General features: G+C 35.7%; 9 protein-coding genes across 9 annotated transcripts; 2 read left to right on the top strand and 7 right to left on the bottom strand.

The window, feature by feature from the left end:
- Nucleotides 60–2,856, top strand: BMR1_02g00655 (T-complex protein 1 subunit delta; the record flags this gene model as incomplete). The annotated part of the gene is made up of 9 exons (XM_021483082.1): nt 60–150; nt 171–223; nt 245–334; nt 1,229–1,894; nt 1,971–2,054; nt 2,076–2,243; nt 2,266–2,333; nt 2,356–2,590; nt 2,725–2,856. 9 exons carry the CDS (start codon nt 60–62, stop codon nt 2,854–2,856), a joined length of 1,587 nt encoding a protein of 528 aa, XP_021338045.1.
- On the bottom strand, nt 2,957–4,587 carry BMR1_02g00650 (zinc finger (CCCH type) protein, putative; the record flags this gene model as incomplete). Its single annotated transcript, XM_021483081.1, has 6 exons — nt 2,957–3,078; nt 3,379–3,804; nt 3,862–4,144; nt 4,167–4,383; nt 4,405–4,462; nt 4,548–4,587. The coding sequence occupies 6 exons, from the start codon at nt 4,585–4,587 to the stop codon at nt 2,957–2,959; spliced, it is 1,146 nt and encodes a 381-aa protein (XP_021338044.1).
- Nucleotides 5,605–7,826, bottom strand: BMR1_02g00645 (conserved Plasmodium protein, unknown function; the record flags this gene model as incomplete). The annotated part of the gene is made up of 2 exons (XM_012792450.1): nt 5,605–7,595; nt 7,616–7,826. 2 exons carry the CDS (start codon nt 7,824–7,826, stop codon nt 5,605–5,607), a joined length of 2,202 nt encoding a protein of 733 aa, XP_012647904.1.
- On the bottom strand, nt 8,048–8,587 carry BMR1_02g00640 (RNA-binding motif protein, X-linked 2; the record flags this gene model as incomplete). Its single annotated transcript, XM_012792449.1, has 4 exons — nt 8,048–8,161; nt 8,182–8,333; nt 8,357–8,455; nt 8,476–8,587. The coding sequence occupies 4 exons, from the start codon at nt 8,585–8,587 to the stop codon at nt 8,048–8,050; spliced, it is 477 nt and encodes a 158-aa protein (XP_012647903.1).
- Nucleotides 8,588–8,884: 297 nt separating this feature from the next.
- BMR1_02g00632 (Protein RRP5 homolog) lies at nt 8,885–9,996 on the bottom strand (the record flags this gene model as incomplete). Its single annotated transcript, XM_021483080.1, has 5 exons — nt 8,885–9,191; nt 9,213–9,370; nt 9,419–9,719; nt 9,744–9,877; nt 9,898–9,996. The coding sequence occupies 5 exons, from the start codon at nt 9,994–9,996 to the stop codon at nt 8,885–8,887; spliced, it is 999 nt and encodes a 332-aa protein (XP_021338043.1).
- BMR1_02g00631 (RRP5, PDCD11, rRNA biogenesis protein RRP5) lies at nt 10,350–12,194 on the bottom strand (the record flags this gene model as incomplete). The annotated part of the gene is made up of 1 exon (XM_021483079.1): nt 10,350–12,194. One exon carries the CDS (start codon nt 12,192–12,194, stop codon nt 10,350–10,352), a length of 1,845 nt encoding a protein of 614 aa, XP_021338042.1.
- BMR1_02g00630 (translation initiation factor eIF-3 subunit 10) lies at nt 12,575–15,418 on the top strand (the record flags this gene model as incomplete). The annotated part of the gene is made up of 1 exon (XM_012792447.1): nt 12,575–15,418. The coding sequence occupies one exon, from the start codon at nt 12,575–12,577 to the stop codon at nt 15,416–15,418; it is 2,844 nt and encodes a 947-aa protein (XP_012647901.1).
- On the bottom strand, nt 16,186–16,461 carry BMR1_02g00625 (dynein light chain LC8-type; the record flags this gene model as incomplete). The annotated part of the gene is made up of 1 exon (XM_012792446.1): nt 16,186–16,461. The coding sequence occupies one exon, from the start codon at nt 16,459–16,461 to the stop codon at nt 16,186–16,188; it is 276 nt and encodes a 91-aa protein (XP_012647900.1).
- Nucleotides 16,462–16,769: 308 nt separating this feature from the next.
- On the bottom strand, nt 16,770–17,233 carry BMR1_02g00620 (DNA-directed RNA polymerase II subunit H; the record flags this gene model as incomplete). Its single annotated transcript, XM_012792445.1, has 3 exons — nt 16,770–16,893; nt 16,914–17,062; nt 17,084–17,233. 3 exons carry the CDS (start codon nt 17,231–17,233, stop codon nt 16,770–16,772), a joined length of 423 nt encoding a protein of 140 aa, XP_012647899.1.

Here is a 17,415-nt window from a genome sequence, read left to right as displayed (position 1 = left end):
TATCTATCTTGTACGTAATTGTCATTTTACAAACGACACTTATTTTAAACGCAGATAGAATGACAACCGAAACAGCTAAAACTGGTCCAGTATGGATGCGGAATGAAAAGATTTCACAAGTGAGAACGCACAATATTTTGGCAGCCAAGGGTATCAATAGTTTAATTTAGCGGTCGCTGACATAATCAGAACTTCTCTTGGGCCAAAAGGCATGGATAAAATGGTAAGTTTATAGCTTACGTAGATTCAAGATGGAAAAGGTGGAGTTATCATTACAAATGATGGCGCGACGATTCTGGGTGAATTGTCGCTGGCACATCCTACAGCTAAGATGGTAGGTTATCGATATATAATATACCAAATATAATATAATCAAACTATTTGATTTTTTTTGTATATTTAATGTCATAATTATCTCTTACAAACGAATATATTGCATGATTCCACCAATTGCTATCTACATTATGTTATTTGTTTTATTATAATAATACAAATATCTGCAATAAAATGAAGGGACAAACAATATAAATAAAAGCTCTATCCAAGATCCTTAATTCATTAAATTTAATCTTTTACCAATACCCTACATATATTTACAATATATCCCATCTCCAATAACCATAATCTTTGATAATACATTTAATCCTACATTGATTATTAGGTACATAAATTTTCTGAAAAAATAAAATTGGCAACATTTAAGTGGCATTGTATGCACATGGTATATTAACGCACAAAATGTTTTCATCAAATTTCAAAAACTTTACTCATATTTACGTAAAAAAGAGTATGCAATGAAAATTTTGATATAATCTGTACAATTCTCTCCTCTTACACTTTTTATATCAAAGAGAGTGAAAGTTTATATTTGAGAATTATTGCATGGTAAATATATACTTTACGATTAATAGTTGTAAATAACTGTCGATCACAGATTAATAAAAGAATATATTTTAATGGATAATTTATAAATGAACAAATTATGATCAATTATCAGCAATTTTTGATTCTTTAAAGCTATAGCATTAAATTATTGTTAATATTTACATCAACATAAAACCTTATACAATGCACATATGCTTATTTGTATAAATAATGTTATTTTGGTTCTAACCGACTATTCATGATTTTAATAATTATTTTACAATGTCATTGGTTAATAGTTTATATGTGATTCTTTATCAATTGATAACTATTTTGACGGCTAAAGTTAAATCCACTGATGCAGATGGCCGATTTATCCCATGCCCAAGACATAGAAGTGGGTGATGGTACTACTTCAGTAGTTGTCCTGTGTGGTTCATTGCTTGAAAGGGCGGAAACGCTTTTGCAACAGGGAATCCATCCACAAGTGATCTCAACCAGTCTAAAATTGGCCTCCATCAAAAGCGAGGAAATTCTAGAGGAGATGTCGTCTCCCATCAAGATAGATGATTTTGAGGGTATGGTCAAGGCAGCAACAATTTCACTTCACTCAAAGGCGGTGGCCCAAAATGCATCACTTCTAGCACCTATTGCAGTCAAAGCGGTGATGCGAATACTAGAATCCCCTACATCTAATACCGTAGACTTGAAAAATATACAAATAGTTAAAAAGTTAGGTGGAACGGTTGAGGATTCTGAGCTTGTTGAAGGAATGGTATTCCCTCAACCTACAGCACAAAGAGCAAATGGACCAAAAAAAATACAGAATGCAAAAATTGGGTTGATTCAATTTTGTTTATCCCCTCCAAAAACGGATATGGAGAATAACATTGTAATCAAGGATTACAATGCAATGGATCGATTGTTGAAGGAGGAGAGAATTATAATAGCTAAGATGGTTAAGCACATCGCAGCTACAGGGTGTAACGTCTTGTTGATTCAAAAATCCATACTTCGCGACGCAGTTACGGTACGAATATATACTATATTAAAATTTAAGTGATTAAATGACTATTTCAATGCCATAATAACTGACATTAACATAGGACTTATCGTTGGACTACTTGGCTAAACACAAAATACTTGTTATACGTGATATAGAAAGGACTGATGTAGAACATATTGCAAAAGTAACATAGTGTTTAATACAGACATTGGGATGTAAGCCAGTTGCGTCATTGGAACAATTTACTGCAGATAAGCTGGGCAAGGCAGATTTGGTAGAGTCAATAACAGATTCACAAACGACGACTGTTAAAGTCACTGGAATTGAAGCTAGAAACACTGCAACTATCGTCCTTAGAGCATCAAATTTACTAGTAAACCAATAAATTGACTCAGATGCTCGATGAAACAGAGCGTTCACTTCATGATGCCCTTTGCGTTGTGAGAAGTTTGGTCAAAAGGAGGTAAGTACTTATAGTTACTAAGGGCAATTATTCCAGGAGGCGGAGCCCCTGAAATGCAGTTATCATATAAACTGAATGTTTGGTCTAGAAGTTTGGAGGGAGTGGCTCAGCTTTGTGTTAAAGCGTTCGCAGATGCTTTGCAAGTTATTCCATACATTCTCGCCTCAAATGCTGGGTTGTATCCCTTAAAAATTGTATCAGAATTGCTTTCGCGGCATTCGAATGGCGAAATTCATGCGGGGATTAACATTAGAAAGGTGAGTATTTGGTATTATAATTGATAATGTTGAAATGAAAATTTTACATTATTAAACATACTGACAATGCTTAATATATTATAACGAATCATTTCATTATTGGTTAATTAAAATGATAAAACATTGTAAATTAGGGTTCTATTGGCAACATGATCGAAGAAAATGTTGTTCAACCACTACTCGTATCCACTAGTGCCATTAAATTGGCCACCGAAACCGTACTTATGATACTGAAGATTGATGACATTTTGGTATCAAGGGGGTGAAAACTATTTATATTATAATAACAATTAATTTTAACTGGTGAATTACAACAAAATAGTGCATTTTGTACATTTACAAATCTAAATTAATATGGATGTGCGATCAGTCATCCCAACGGAATAGGGATATAGCGCCGTCCATTCCAGCAGTGGCAAAATAGTTGGAGCCCAAGTTATACACTTTGGTCACTACCTTTTCCCAGTGACAAAATAAGGTGCCCATTTCTGTGTCAGAAAGTAATATATGTAAAAAAAATAAACTTCCATAAATACAGAATGAAAATATTCAAAAAATTCAAGACAATTTGGTCAATATTTGAAAAAATTAATATTTTATTCTTAAGTATATGAAAAAACCATGTTTTTTTATATATAAATATCAACCACTGACAAATATTGTAATAATAAAATTATAATAGGTTGTATATATTACATAGTAGGAGATGTAATAATATTTTCCACAAAGTTTGTAACATTCAAATCCTTTAGATAATTTTGAAATTTTATAAATATTTAAATGCTTACCTTCAAAAGATGGCAACTTTCTCACACAGAGAGAACCCTTCTTGGTCCCAATTAACAATAAATCTTCATTATTAACTTTCATGGCATCCATTGATGATATAGGATTTATTGTGGACGAGAATACATGGTTTCCAATCAAATCATAGGCATTTATCGTTCCATCTGACAGGCCAATGAGAATGTAAACGCCATATCTAAGCATACGCTGCACTTTGTTTTGTTGAGGCAAAGTTGATAACAATGTTAATGACTTTAGATCGATAATTGAGACCGAATTGTCACCTCCAGTCCACAACGTGCGCATTTCGTTGTTTAAGTGCACCGTTGATATTTCAATTAGACATTTCAATGGCGTATTTAGTAGCAGGGTGTTTATTGAAGTAAAGCCACCACTTGATGCATCAAAAGACCAAAGGTTAATTTTACCTAAATTAGCAGTTTGTAACAAATGAATGAGTGAGTGACTAATACGAAGAAACAAACCTTCAGCACAAGCGGACACGATAATTGAATCGATTAAAATAATCTCATTCACCGGTGCCTCATGTCCTTTTATGAAGGTGGAGTTTCCGGTGTTAAGGTGGGCTACACATATTTGACCATCATCTAAACCCAAGAATAGGCACTCATTAATACATTGCATAGTGCAAATTTTTTTGCCACCTCCTCTTCTACCACCACCACGACTGTCCAACATTGATATATTCAGGATGCCTTCGCTAGTGAGGTTTATGCGGCCATTATTGCCTTCTGAGATCTTCCACTTCTGAGTCAATTTAGTGTAGTACCTTCACTGGGGGATAGTGTGATGATGTGAATATTTGGATATATCCATTGAAGTTAGAAAATGCCATAGAAGCCACCCCTGATTTAATTGCATCTGATATGTGGCCGATACGCCTAATAGCGTGGATGTTTGAACAGGACTTGCCAAACCGGCATTGATCAAACATCGTGTAATGTATGCAGAAAACATTGTTCTGCTGTCTCTCTCCCTTCCCACTGCTATATTAGTGCCGTACATACTTTGCGAAAGAGCAAGTGCGATTTTGATACATGGGTCGCCCATTATCATAGTTCCTTCCTAATTCAATACGTGTAAAAACAATTTACAATCAATAAGTGAGCCTATTGCTTGTAAATTAATATATTTTAGTTTATTATAGTACCTTGACCCCGCTGGTTGTGATACCCACGACCCCTGTGCATATTGGTCTACCCCAGGCCAATAATAATATAATATAATATATTATGTTATATTATATTTAGAATTAAAAACGTTTGCAATTTAAGCCTCGAAAGTATATTATTAAAATTTCTTCTATAAGGGTCACTCATGTTTGCTCATACATCTTTGCCAATTTATATTTTTTTTCAACGCAAATATTTGTATATAGACTATGAGCTTAACTACACTCACATTTATACATTTATTTACTTACTAAACATTCCGCAAAATTACTTTAATTAACATTTAGCATCACTTGTTTTTATTTTTGAGCTACTGATAGGTTTTATCAAATACAATGTATCAATCACATATAGAATACATTTTTACACACTTTACCATCAATTTAATTGTTATTTAAATACTCATTTCTCCGATATTATCTATTACAATGCACTATACTAATTTATAATGGATATATATCAAACCTTTAAACCAATATGTGTAATAAATTCTTTTATATGATAATTACCAATTTCATTGATCATTTCATCAAATTAATTATATAAATTGTGTGAATAATCTGAAATTTGAACTCAATTAATATCAAATTAATAAATGCAATTTCTAAGATAATACACATTAGTATTTCAATCATCCTATATTAGAAATATTACATGATTCCATCAAAAATCTTTTTTCAAATGTAATATTTTAAAATAAAGAAAAGGCTTGTTATAATCCTTAAATCGCAATTAAGTTTCGGTAACATTACCATTCAATTATCTTTGCCTATACTATGAAATAAATAAATAATTCTAATAAATAGCCGAATAATATTGTGGTGAATATGTGTTAAAATTAAACATTCTCGGTTGTTAAAAAGTTAGTATTGATTTTTACGCCAATATGCTTTCAAACAAAATTAATACATCGGGAATTATAAACACATTTGTAGCTTCATTGGTACTAAATTCAATCCCTCAAATAATTATCATATGTTACAAAAATTTTTAACTGACAACAAATTCAAACACTTAAATATGCATGTCCATAATTTACATCTCTGAAACATCACAACACCACTTAACAAAGTTACCAACTAGAAATGAAAAAGGAGTAACGATTTGACCCTTCCTCCTACCACCAGTTTTATATTGCGATAACTTGTTGTTGGCAAGTTTCTGGTCGTAGCTCATGCTGGCCATAGTTATCGCCTCCAGCTCTTTTAGTGAGATTCGGGAGGGGGCAAACTCAAAAACGGCAGACCCCTTATGCAATCCATCATCGCCCATAATAGGCACCCGTAACATATGTCCTGATGGTAGCGTTGATACCTTCATTTTGATCCGACCCACAACACTTTCGTGCGGGCCAAAATGCTCAAGAACCTTCATATGAATGAATTCACAATTCTTTATTGGTATTCTAACTATTTCTGATTGAAAATCACAGCTTAGAAAGTTATGTTCAGTGCTGTAAGCCAGGTGTCTGCTAGTTCTAAATTTTGCTTCATTTTCCTCATTCTCGTAGTAGATAACTATTGAGTAACAAATGTCACTAGCCTTTTGAGGGGCAGCTGGAACCTTGTCTAGTTTATCAAATTTAAAGCCCAGAGCTTCTTTGGTTTGTGGTTGTTGTTTAGTATTGTGCACAGCATAATAATTGTATGGTAAGTTGTATTGTGGATTGTAAGTATTGGAGTAGTTTTGTTTATCCCAATACTTCTTTACTTCACGGTCATACCATATGTCATTATCTGTATTGATATATTGATCATGATGATTGCACATTTTGCTAACGAAATTCACAGTATTCGTCAGCCCATTGGCAATAATTCCTCCGACGCTATCATTTTGTTTTGCCAAACGATGAGGTTGATATAGGTTTGATTGATTAATGGGTTGATGCGTAAAATTGGTGGATGGTATAACATATCCTGCATTATGTATGGTATGATTTATATCATTAAGAATATTGATATAGGGTCTCCCCTGTATATTACTGTTATTGTTTTGCCTAGGTATATTATTATAGATTTGGCTTGATGGTATATTACTGTTATTGTTTTGCCTAGGTATATTATTATAGATTTGGCTTGATGGTATATTACTGTTATTGTTTTGCACAGGTATATTATTATAGATTTGGCTTGATGGTATATTACTGTTATTGTTTTGCACAGGTATATTATTATAGATTTGACTTGATGGTATATTACTATTATTGTTTTGCCCAGGTATATTATTATAGATTTGACTTGATGGTATATTACTATTATTGTTTTGCCCAGGTATATTATTATAGATTTGACTTGATGGTATATTACTACCGTGCCCAATAGTTGGTGGCAAAATATAACTTAAATGTGTGTCATTAACGCTATATGGGATATATTTAGCAGTTTTAGGGTCATAAATAAATCTCTGTGGAGGCAAATAAATAGTTTGAGGCTCAGGCACATTGATGTGTTGATTTGATTGTAATTTAGGGGCATTTGTCATAGAGGGTAATTGTGAACCTATTTCATCACCAATAACTGTAATATTTGGTACCATACTCCCAATAGAGTTAACGGATATATTTGATTGAGGCGCATTATTTTTGTTTGGAGTACTAAGTATTATCTTAGTTGGAGACCCCGCGATTACTTTGTTTGGCGTTCCATTTACAATAATCCCAGAGGGTTCGCCAATTATAACACGCGAGGGCGTCACATTTATAACATTTTCAATGGTATTATTTGAGGGTAATTTAGTTGTTGTACCTTTAGCTATGGATGTCAATGATGGATTGAATAATTTGATATTCTGCGAATGTGCGGATAAATTTGACGGGAGCTGCATTGTAGGGTTGTGTGTACCAGCATATACGTGAGTTTGCACCTGTTTGAAGTCATGAATCTGACTAGTACAACTGGTGGTAGCAGTACTAGTATTGGCAGCGGAGTGTATGGTGATGTTGTTTGATATAACTACATTTTCGGTAGGTTTGAAGGGTGACTTGTCGTTCTTCCCATCAAAAGTAAGCAATCCACTAACTTTAGTGTCTAAATGAATCATCACTCACCCTTCTGAACCACTGGGAACACGTTCGAGTGGGCTTCGCTCTTCATATCCTGTTCCAATTTGCCAATGGACGAGAGCTCATTTGTATCACTCTTATCTGATTCAAAAGTGTTTTGCTGTGGAGTGATTGGACTTAGAGTTGTTGATGCATTCATCACTAATTTACAGTAAAATTGCCCTGATCTACCATCTACCTGTACACTATGCACCATAGTGCTGGCTTCAATAACATATACCTACATATCTTGTATATTATAAACATAACTTTACCATATTGATTCCACTAGCATAATTATAGAAATTACTAGCTGCAAAGTTTGCAGCGTTAGTATCTGTTAGCTAAAAACACAATTAATACACATTTGCTCATTGGTCAATTGTATCGGCGAATTGAATACCTAGCCAATTATGTAGGTCTAATTTTAAATAATATTCAATTTTTAAGGTATCTTTTATGTAAAATACTCTCGGATTTCGTGACAAAATAGTTATCAATCCCCTTCCCTTCCGCTCCGGTGGCCTCATATTTATCCTCTACAAAATTGCCCTATCTCAACTGCTTCTTACCATGCTATCTTTCTTCAGAGGTGCCTTATAATCCAATACATGGTCAACTTTTAGTACTTTATCAAGAAGCTTGTATCCATTCATATTGTCAACGGCCAGAATGGTACTTTTTTGGTTGCGGTAACCAAGGAAGCAAAATCCCTTGGATTCACCTATATAATCAATCATTAGCTACCAGTTTTGGAGTCACGGACTAGATTTATATCTATTGGCTCTCCAAACTGGGAAAATACGATGATTATATCTCCCTCAGTCAATTTTTTATGTAAACCACCTATATTATTAGCGATTCACCAATGTATATGTAGCAAGAGTCCTTGTATCTGTAATGCCAAGAAGATTCATCCCTTAAATCTTGTTTAAGCTCCGCTTCTGATAGTTTGCGGATGTCTTCGATTCCAGACATTACCAGAGCCTACACCACATTATATTACATGGGCTGTATCCAGCACTATGTTCAATATCATTATTCTTATATTTTTTACCAATAAATACATAGATACTGTAGAAGCTATTTTACAAATTTGTACAACTATTTACCTATCGATGCATATAGAATCGTCGAATATAATCGATTTTTTTGCATGCGATAGACTTTTATATCTATAAGACAAACGATTTAATGATTGAATATGTTATACAAATTAATTATTTGTAAATTTTTGTCATTTGTAACTTCGCTATCATTTGTTATAATGTAATATCATCCCAGAGATTCAACATATTGCCTAGCCCTTTCCCTTACTGTAGCCTGAGATTTTGCATCACCATAATCTGTTTCAAATGACAACCATTTTGCAAAAATAATCTTCATCTTTTTAGGTTTCAACCCCAAATATGTGGCACGTTTGAAAATATTTCGTAGTTGCTCCATAGACTCTGTACGTTTACTTTTCTCCATATTGTCGAAATTTTTCAATTTGTATTTGATATGAGCATCTATATATTGCTGCCAAAAATCCATACGTTTGGCATTTTCATCTAGAAGCTTTTCAAACATATCCTGGCCACTAATATTATCACGTCTGTACCTGTTTGGATCTCCATACTTATATTCTAATAGTGCTATTTGTGATGTTATATAACAAAACTCCCTTTTTGAACACCGTTGGGATGCTTTTTTATGCAATTCTTTGGCACAATCCGCCTTTCCCTCCTTATAATAAAACTTCAACAAGTCAATCCATAACTATGTTATCACAATGGCACAGCGAAAGTTTTTAATGAATGAAAATACCTCATTTAAATCTGGGAACTTAGAAATACCTTCATTGGCCGTTTCCATTGCTAACTCCGCCTTCCCACATTTGCTATAGATGCGAAACATCTTAATGTACATCGTAGCTGGGTCGTTACAATTTATGGATCGCTTAAACACATCCTTTGCATTGTCGCCATATTTTACTTCCATATTTAAGTAGGCAATCCACAAATTCATCCTTCCCTGCAAATCATTTATAGTGATTGCCTTGATACCTCGCTCTGCCACCTCTCTAGCCAATTTTAGATTGGAGTTATTTAAATGATATGCCATGTATCTAAATAATATACAGAATAGCTACCTTATCCATGTTTCTGCCAACTTATTATTTTCAACCAACAAGCGCTCAAAATCCCAAGGAGACTCGGGGTTCTCCTTCCAAGAGCCATTGACATATTTATTCTCAATCTTCCTAATCTCCTTTTCCCTAGCGCGCTGTGTTAAAACAAACTCACGGGTTTCTTTTTTCTCTTAGTTTTTGAGATTACCGTCTTAGTGTCCACAATTTTGACCTTCTTAGGCTTAGACCCTGTTCCCAACCAATCAATATTCATGGACGCTAATAATTATGCATTTTTTGACATTTTAATATGTATATAAAAATATAATTGCACTACGAGCATCATTTGACATAACATTATGTGCGGCATCCTTTCATACCAACAGTAGATTAGACACATTTATTTATAGGAAAATTATAATATTGATTATAAATAATCAAGTCAGATGATACAGTAAATTTTTAACCGCAAAATGGAAGAATACGGAAATTCCATAAGACATTTTTTGAAAAATATATTCAGAGATACATATCTATGACAATAACTGGGCTAAAAATTACAAAAATTAAATCACATAAAACAACTAAAAACTACATTTTGTGCAACAAATGGCGCAGTTCTATGCATCATTTACACTCAATTTCCACCCTATTAGTATCTTGGTACACTTTGGTCACACATCCTGTCACAACGGTACCATTCCTAATACTAACACCCTCCTGTAACATTTTAGCCTGATCCGTTTGCGATAGCACGGCACGAATACCTGAAAAGAATTTGATAGTCACCTTCTTGGCAACATTACTTAATAGTTGCTCTCCATTTAGTGATATGAAACCGGTCACTTTTTGTCCAGCTTTCACACTATATACATTGATGAGTGGGTTCTTGTCATTAACCAAACTCTTCTTGCCCGTTGCTATTATGAGCTTCCTTGTAAAATCAAACTCAAGCACTCTTGCCCGTAGCACCTTACCAACTTTGAACCTCTTAGGCAATGTTGTGAGTGGAATATCAGTGAGATGTGATAGCTGTATCCATACTGAGAAAGGCGATGTATATTTTAGACCATCGCCGACACCCTGAGATGATTTACTGATACCCTTTTTTACTGTACGTAATATTACACCATTGGTTAGGATCTTCTCAATGCGGCAGCGTATGATCGTACCAGAGGGTAAATGCTGTGGAGACATATAACGATATTTACTATCAACAGATTTAGATGTGAGTACTGACCAGCGTTCAAAATAGTTATAGTATACTTCCCTATATCTTTCTTTGCCCCTACTCACGGAACTGGTGCTGGCGGAATCTTCTTTATAACCCATTGTTGAGTGTAGAAACCCAACTGACTTTTGCCACCTAGATTTATTCGAGTAACTGGGTATCAATAATTGCAGTCCATAGTTATTATAAGTGCGTATAACCGTACAATCTGTAAACTTCATTGATTTTTTTAAAGTGTAAGTTTCACTTTGCGCAGCTTTCCACATTAATACCGTTGGCAGCAACGATACATATATTTCATTGCTATCATAATTAACTAATGTTATGCGTGCCACTAAAGAATTTTGAGAAACATCATTATCCTCACTAGTCTTTGAATGCTTTGCTAAGATGAAATTATCCCTTTTCAGTGAGTACTTACATAGATGAGTTGTGGGTAGGGTGGCACTTAAATTGTCAAGTATCGTGACTTTTATTGCAGCAGGGAAAGGAAGTTTAGAGTCTTTAGCATCGAATTTGTATTTTTTAAGGTCAACTGTAGTAGATACCATAGCACCAGGTCTAATACTGGTTATGTTAGTATCTGAAACTGTATATTTAGGTTGGGTATGGGAGGGCCAATCGCACTTGATAATCTTGCCCTCAAAATTAACATGGGTAATCACTACATAGACCAAATTGCCCAATGAAACCTTCATTTTTTGTTTGTGAAAACTAACAAATCCCTTCCATAAGCTTTTATTGCCATCCACTGGTACCTCCAACAATAAACCATGGGGTTCTATCGACTTAACTATTGCCGGTATTAGCATATTAATCTCCAATAGCTCATCTGTTAAATCTTCATTTACATCTTCTGGGTTTAGTGTTAAGGGCAAATAACCGCTAGAAGAATCCCCCTCAGGTTGGCGTCTAACGATAACATCGCTGCCTATAGGAAACTGTCGCTTATGCTTGTGCCAGTAAGTAAGTATATCTTTTATACCATGCCTAACTAAAAAATCCTTAGAATAGATGTTGCGATAATTTGCAAAGCCAATCATATTATTTAGAAGGTGTATTTCTAGTCCATGGGCGTGAATGGCAGCGATGGTACCCATAGCCACTGTTCTATCACCAAAATCACGCAAAGTGATGATGCGATTCGGATTCCACTCATTATCGTACCTAAAATTACTATTTTGATTTGCCAGGCACCATATTTTAGACCCTTTTTTGAATGTGGACCGTGGAAGGTCCATGGCCAGTTATAATTGATAATTCTGGAAGCCAGATTTAATTTGAAAGCGATATAAATCACGAAATTAAGTAATTTTTTTAACCATGATAGTTAGTGAGGTAGGGTTAATAATTCAGTGATCAATTGATTGCCCATATGCATACATTAGATAGTGACCGAGATATGACCCCCATAGTTAGAGGCACAGCCAGCTGAGGCTAAAGTTTATTGTAAACCACATCATTTGTGAGTTTTTTGTTTTTGTATAAAATTTCATACATTTTTGTATGATATATATATATCATTTCAATTCATTGAATACTTCATTAGCATCCATTCCTAAACGGTGTACCTAGTATTTACTGCACTAATCAAAAACTTTGCCACTACAATTGTGATTTGATGCAGGGCTTCCAAAAGCCTGAAAATGCTCTCAAAAGGGCAGGTGAATTGCGGGCTATAGGCAAAAATGATGAAGCCCTGCAAGTTCTTCACAGTGCGATTGGACATAGATTCTTCCGCGTTCAAGGTTGGGATATTGTACAGGAACGCATAATGTTGCAATATGTATCCCTATGTGTAGAACAGCGTAAGCTAAGGTTGGCAAGGGATGGGTTGCATCAGTATAGAATTGTTGCTCAACATGCCAATGTTGTGTCCTTGGGTAAAGTTATAGTTGAACTACGCGATCAAGCGGAAAATCAACTCAAAGTGCTCAAGGAACAGCTTTCCCCTGAAAATGGGATAGCAGAAACATTGGATAAAGTCGAGTCTAACGTCACTCCCTTTTCTGAAGATGGTTATTCGGTGGAATCGCCCGAGGAACTAATGGCCAGTACCCTCCAGGTGGAAGTTAGGGACTCGAGCACCAGGTCCTTGTACGAGGCTTACAGATTTTCCTGGGAGACTTACCGCATGATCCTAGACATTATGCGCGCTACTCCCAAATTAGAAAAAGTTTACCATGAAACTGCACATAAGGCACTAAATTTCTGCTTAGAAAACAAGAGAACCACGGAATTCAAACGGCTTTGCGAAGTCGTGCGGGGGCACTATTCCTTTCTCCTGAAGATGAAACAGAAGCCAGAAATTGAGTCATTGCTTAGGCCTGAATTACACTTGGAGACCCGAATTAATCAGCTAATAGTTGCCAGTGAGATTGGTCTATGGCGCGAGGCATTTAATACTGCCGAGGATCTTTATAGTTTGGGTATAAGAGATTATATAATGAAAGTATTTCAGACGCCGTCTGACTACATTTTGAAGCAGAGGGAGAAATTACTTAAGTGGTTGGCAATATTTTATGAAAAACTAACCATGGTCTTTTGGGTCTCAAACTTGGACCTATTCCATGCTTTGGCTTGGTTGCGTTATGTGGTTCACATAAGAACGTTTAAGAAATCAGTGTCTGCAGAGGATATGGAGAAATTTGCCTCAAAAGCTGTGTTAGCAGTGCTTTCAGTTACATTATTCCAGGAAAACTCTGATGATAATGACTATAACGGGGATAGTATGTCTAATTACCAAGTGCGAAGACGCATGGCTTCATTACTGGGTCACACAAATATACCCACAAGGGAGTCGCTGAAGCAGGGTTTAATTATTAAGGGAATTTACAAATACTCCACCCCAAAGGTTAAAGAGCTGTATGAATTAGTAGAAGGTTCCACAACCCCACTAAAACTTTGTTCAAAGTCGATACCACTCCTTGAATTCGTGTCTTCCGACCCTTATATAGCACAATATCTACCTAAATTAAAGGAGATTATCTTCCATAAATTACTGCTACAATTATCAAAGGTTTATTTTACTATTAAAATTGATTATTTCACTTCGCAAATATGCCCCAAAGAATTCTACGAATGGCATCAGGCTGAAACTGTGCTAATAGATTTGGCCTATAGGGGTCTATTGCCCATACGCCTTGACTATACTAACAGGATAATACAGATGAAGAACAACGAGTTGCAGAGTAGGAGTGGTTGGTACGAGTTGGCCAGGTGCATGCTTAAGTGCATGGGCAAAATTGGCACAGCCAACACAGGTGGCATGAGCGCAGGTATATTTGCCGAGGCAGTAAATGTTGAAGCTTGTAAAGCCGCTATACCACAACTGCGGCAGGAACATTTGGACCGCATGAAAATGATTGAAAGAAGGCGCCTTGAACACCAGGAACAGCTCATGAGGGACGAAGAGGCCAGATGTCGGCAGGAGATCGAGGAAAAGCTGGCCGAAGAGAGGATTGAGACCATAAGGAGGGAGGAGGCGCTTAAGCAGTTCGAGTTGCAAAGGAAGATTGAGGAGAAGGTCAAGCTGAAGAGCGAAACAGCTAAGCAAATGTTGGATGAAATTAAGAAGTTAGGCGCGGGCCAATCTAGCAAAATTTACATAAAGGGCAAGCAGCTGGAGGATATCAACGTACAAGACGTTCTGGACGGTTTGGTCGATTATGATGACCTTGAAAAGGCCCGTGAAGCCCAGAGGATACGGGATAGGCAGGAGAAGTATAGGCAGAGGAGAGCTGAAGCAAAGAAGATGGATCATTTGATTAGAGCTGTGAGGGAGAAGGAGATGGAGCTTATTGAAGAGTATAAAAGTAAGGTCTTGGAGAGAGATAAGATGCTTTTGGCGGAGGCGCAAGCGAGGAGGGAGGAAAAATACGCCAATGAATCCGCTGCCTTAGAAGAGGAGAAGCGGTGCCTGGCTTTAGCTCAGGATGTGAAAAAGTTGTGGGTTTCAAGGAAGTTAGAGGAGATGAGGCCTATTGTTGAGCAGAAACGAGCAGAGCAACTAAAGCGCCTGATTGGCGAGATCAAAGCAGCAAAGATTGCCCGTTCTAGGTTGCGTTACCTTGAGCACCAAAAGGAGATGGAAATGGAGGCTAAACGCATTCACCAAGAAATGGATGGAGTGGGGGAGGATGCAGCTAGCAGATTCAACATATTTGACGTTGATTCCTCTAGGGCCAAGGAATCTCCTATCTTTTACCGCTCAGATCCATCATTCCAGGAAGCCATCTTCTCCAAATCGTCCTCTAACAAAACTTCTTCAAAGCATGGCTCTTCTAAAACCGCATCAAAAACACAATCTGACCATGATATAGAGAAGCCTGAAAGGGCGGACGTTAAGGGAGAGACAAAGGATACACGGGCAAAAGAACAGGTCAAACGTACTTTGTGGAGGCCTAACATAGCCAAAAGGCAGTCTAAGAATGTGGACGAGGATGACGATTGGAGGCGCAAATGAAACTGTATACCATAATGAACTGGTAAAATGTATTTTGTTCACTGATAATGCACACAGTTTATCACTTAAATGATTGGCAGCTAGCTCCAGAATTGTTTTTAAAACCAACAATAGCAATTATCACATGTCGACCATACATATCGAGCTTTAGATGTACCTGTGACCAATATAAGTATCTACTTATCATCTGATTGGTTTAAGTGATAAACCTATCGATTTAATTTTCGACAAATTAAAAAACAGGTTGTTTTTATGTACTGGATTGTTTTAACCATGTTATAAATCTGCCGAATGCGAGTGGACATTTTATCGGCAAATAGGATAAAAGATGGTGTATTTATTAAAATTACAACACTAAAATTCAATTTTGGAGATAAAAATTAGCCCCTAAAATTTGCCTTAACTCTAACATATAAAAATAGTTACACCATATTACTATGTAAGTTGAGTGGAGAACTAATTACTGAAGCCGTCAAGAAAGATAGCGTTTGATTGAATAAGATATTCAATTATATGCTACTAAATTTATGAAAATAGCTAATTTTTTAATCATTACCTATTATATTATTTACAAAAGCATTAACAGCTATGTGATGGATTAGAGGGGGATGTTTTACTTATAAGTGACGCATGGTCGATAACTTTTTAAATACAAAGAAATTATTGTGGGAAACGGTTGGGTGTATTGTAAAGATTTAACCTAAATCTGAATATAAATTACATCCGGTATCATTCATTCTGCGTAAGTACATGTCTTCTCACAAGTCTCAACCATTCTTAAAAAGAAGAATAGCAGTTTGCGCTACATAAAAGTAGATAAAACATCTGGTCTCATGAGTGACATAGGAGCCAAAGTTTCTACCCACAATGCAGTGCCATGTAGGATTGTAGCGTCTGTCAAAGTCCTTTTTGATAAAGCCAGCAATGTCCTTTTCGACAGTAAATTTGCTCATTGCCTGTTGCGCAACCTCCAGAGCATCTTTTTGCATGGACTCATCCATATCGACACTTTTCACAGTTATTTCTTTAGTTTCAACGTCCATCTTTACACGAAGTAATTAATAGATTACCCCCATGTGTATTTTTTTAATCTATAAACTTCAATTTATAGATTTTATATCCGTTAAACGTACAGTATATTTGATAAATTTGTTGATTTTATGTATTCTTTCATACTTTTATAACACATTTAATCACATGTTTGGCATTCTTGATTCTACACACAAGATTGTTGCCATCCATTCAAAAGCATATATATATATATGCTTTTTCTATAAGATGTCGATATTTACTAAAAATAAGTGATGTTATTTTAAAAATAATTGTACTTTGAATTGTGAATTAAAGTTAGCTAGTTCCTATAGTCGACACGTTGTGCCAAGAGATATATCCGCATATCAAGTTCCAAATCCAATATAACCTGTTTATCCGCAGTAAGTGACATTAAAAGTCCACCAAATGAAGTGTATAAGCACCTAAATGGCAATCGGGATACCTTCTCTCAGAAGATATTTCTTCAAACTTGAAAATTTTTCCGTACATGGCATATTCATAATTTCCCACCAATGATCCAAAGTCGTTGATTTCTTCTATATTACCACTGTCACCCGTGGACAAATTGTTGGTCAGCAATATGTGCAGTGTCTACGTCAAAAATTTACCTACTGTATTTTCCCTCACGGGAAACAAATCTGAATTTACATCCAAAACTATCTCAGCGTCAAACCCGGTACTCTTGGCGGTGATTCTAGTCACACGCTCATATTTAGAGTTGTCTATGCCGCGCACAATGAAGCGGTCTTCAAACAATACCATGCTGCAGACCTGTTGTGAGAATCAAATTGGCTGCTTTTGAAATTCAATTGATTTGGAACAATTTTAGAGTATCTATCTGCAGCACTACATTACAAAATTCATATTTTATACAATGTTTAATTTGCTTTAAACATTACCCAGAATCACTATAATAGTGTACATGTCTGCCCTATATCAATCCG

This window comes from Babesia microti, chromosome II (genome assembly GCF_000691945.2).
Source record: "Babesia microti strain RI chromosome II, complete genome".
NCBI lineage: Eukaryota > Apicomplexa > Aconoidasida > Piroplasmida > Babesiidae > Babesia > Babesia microti.
The sequence above is the reverse complement of the archived record's forward strand: the minus strand, read 5'-3'. Positions and strand labels throughout refer to the sequence as shown.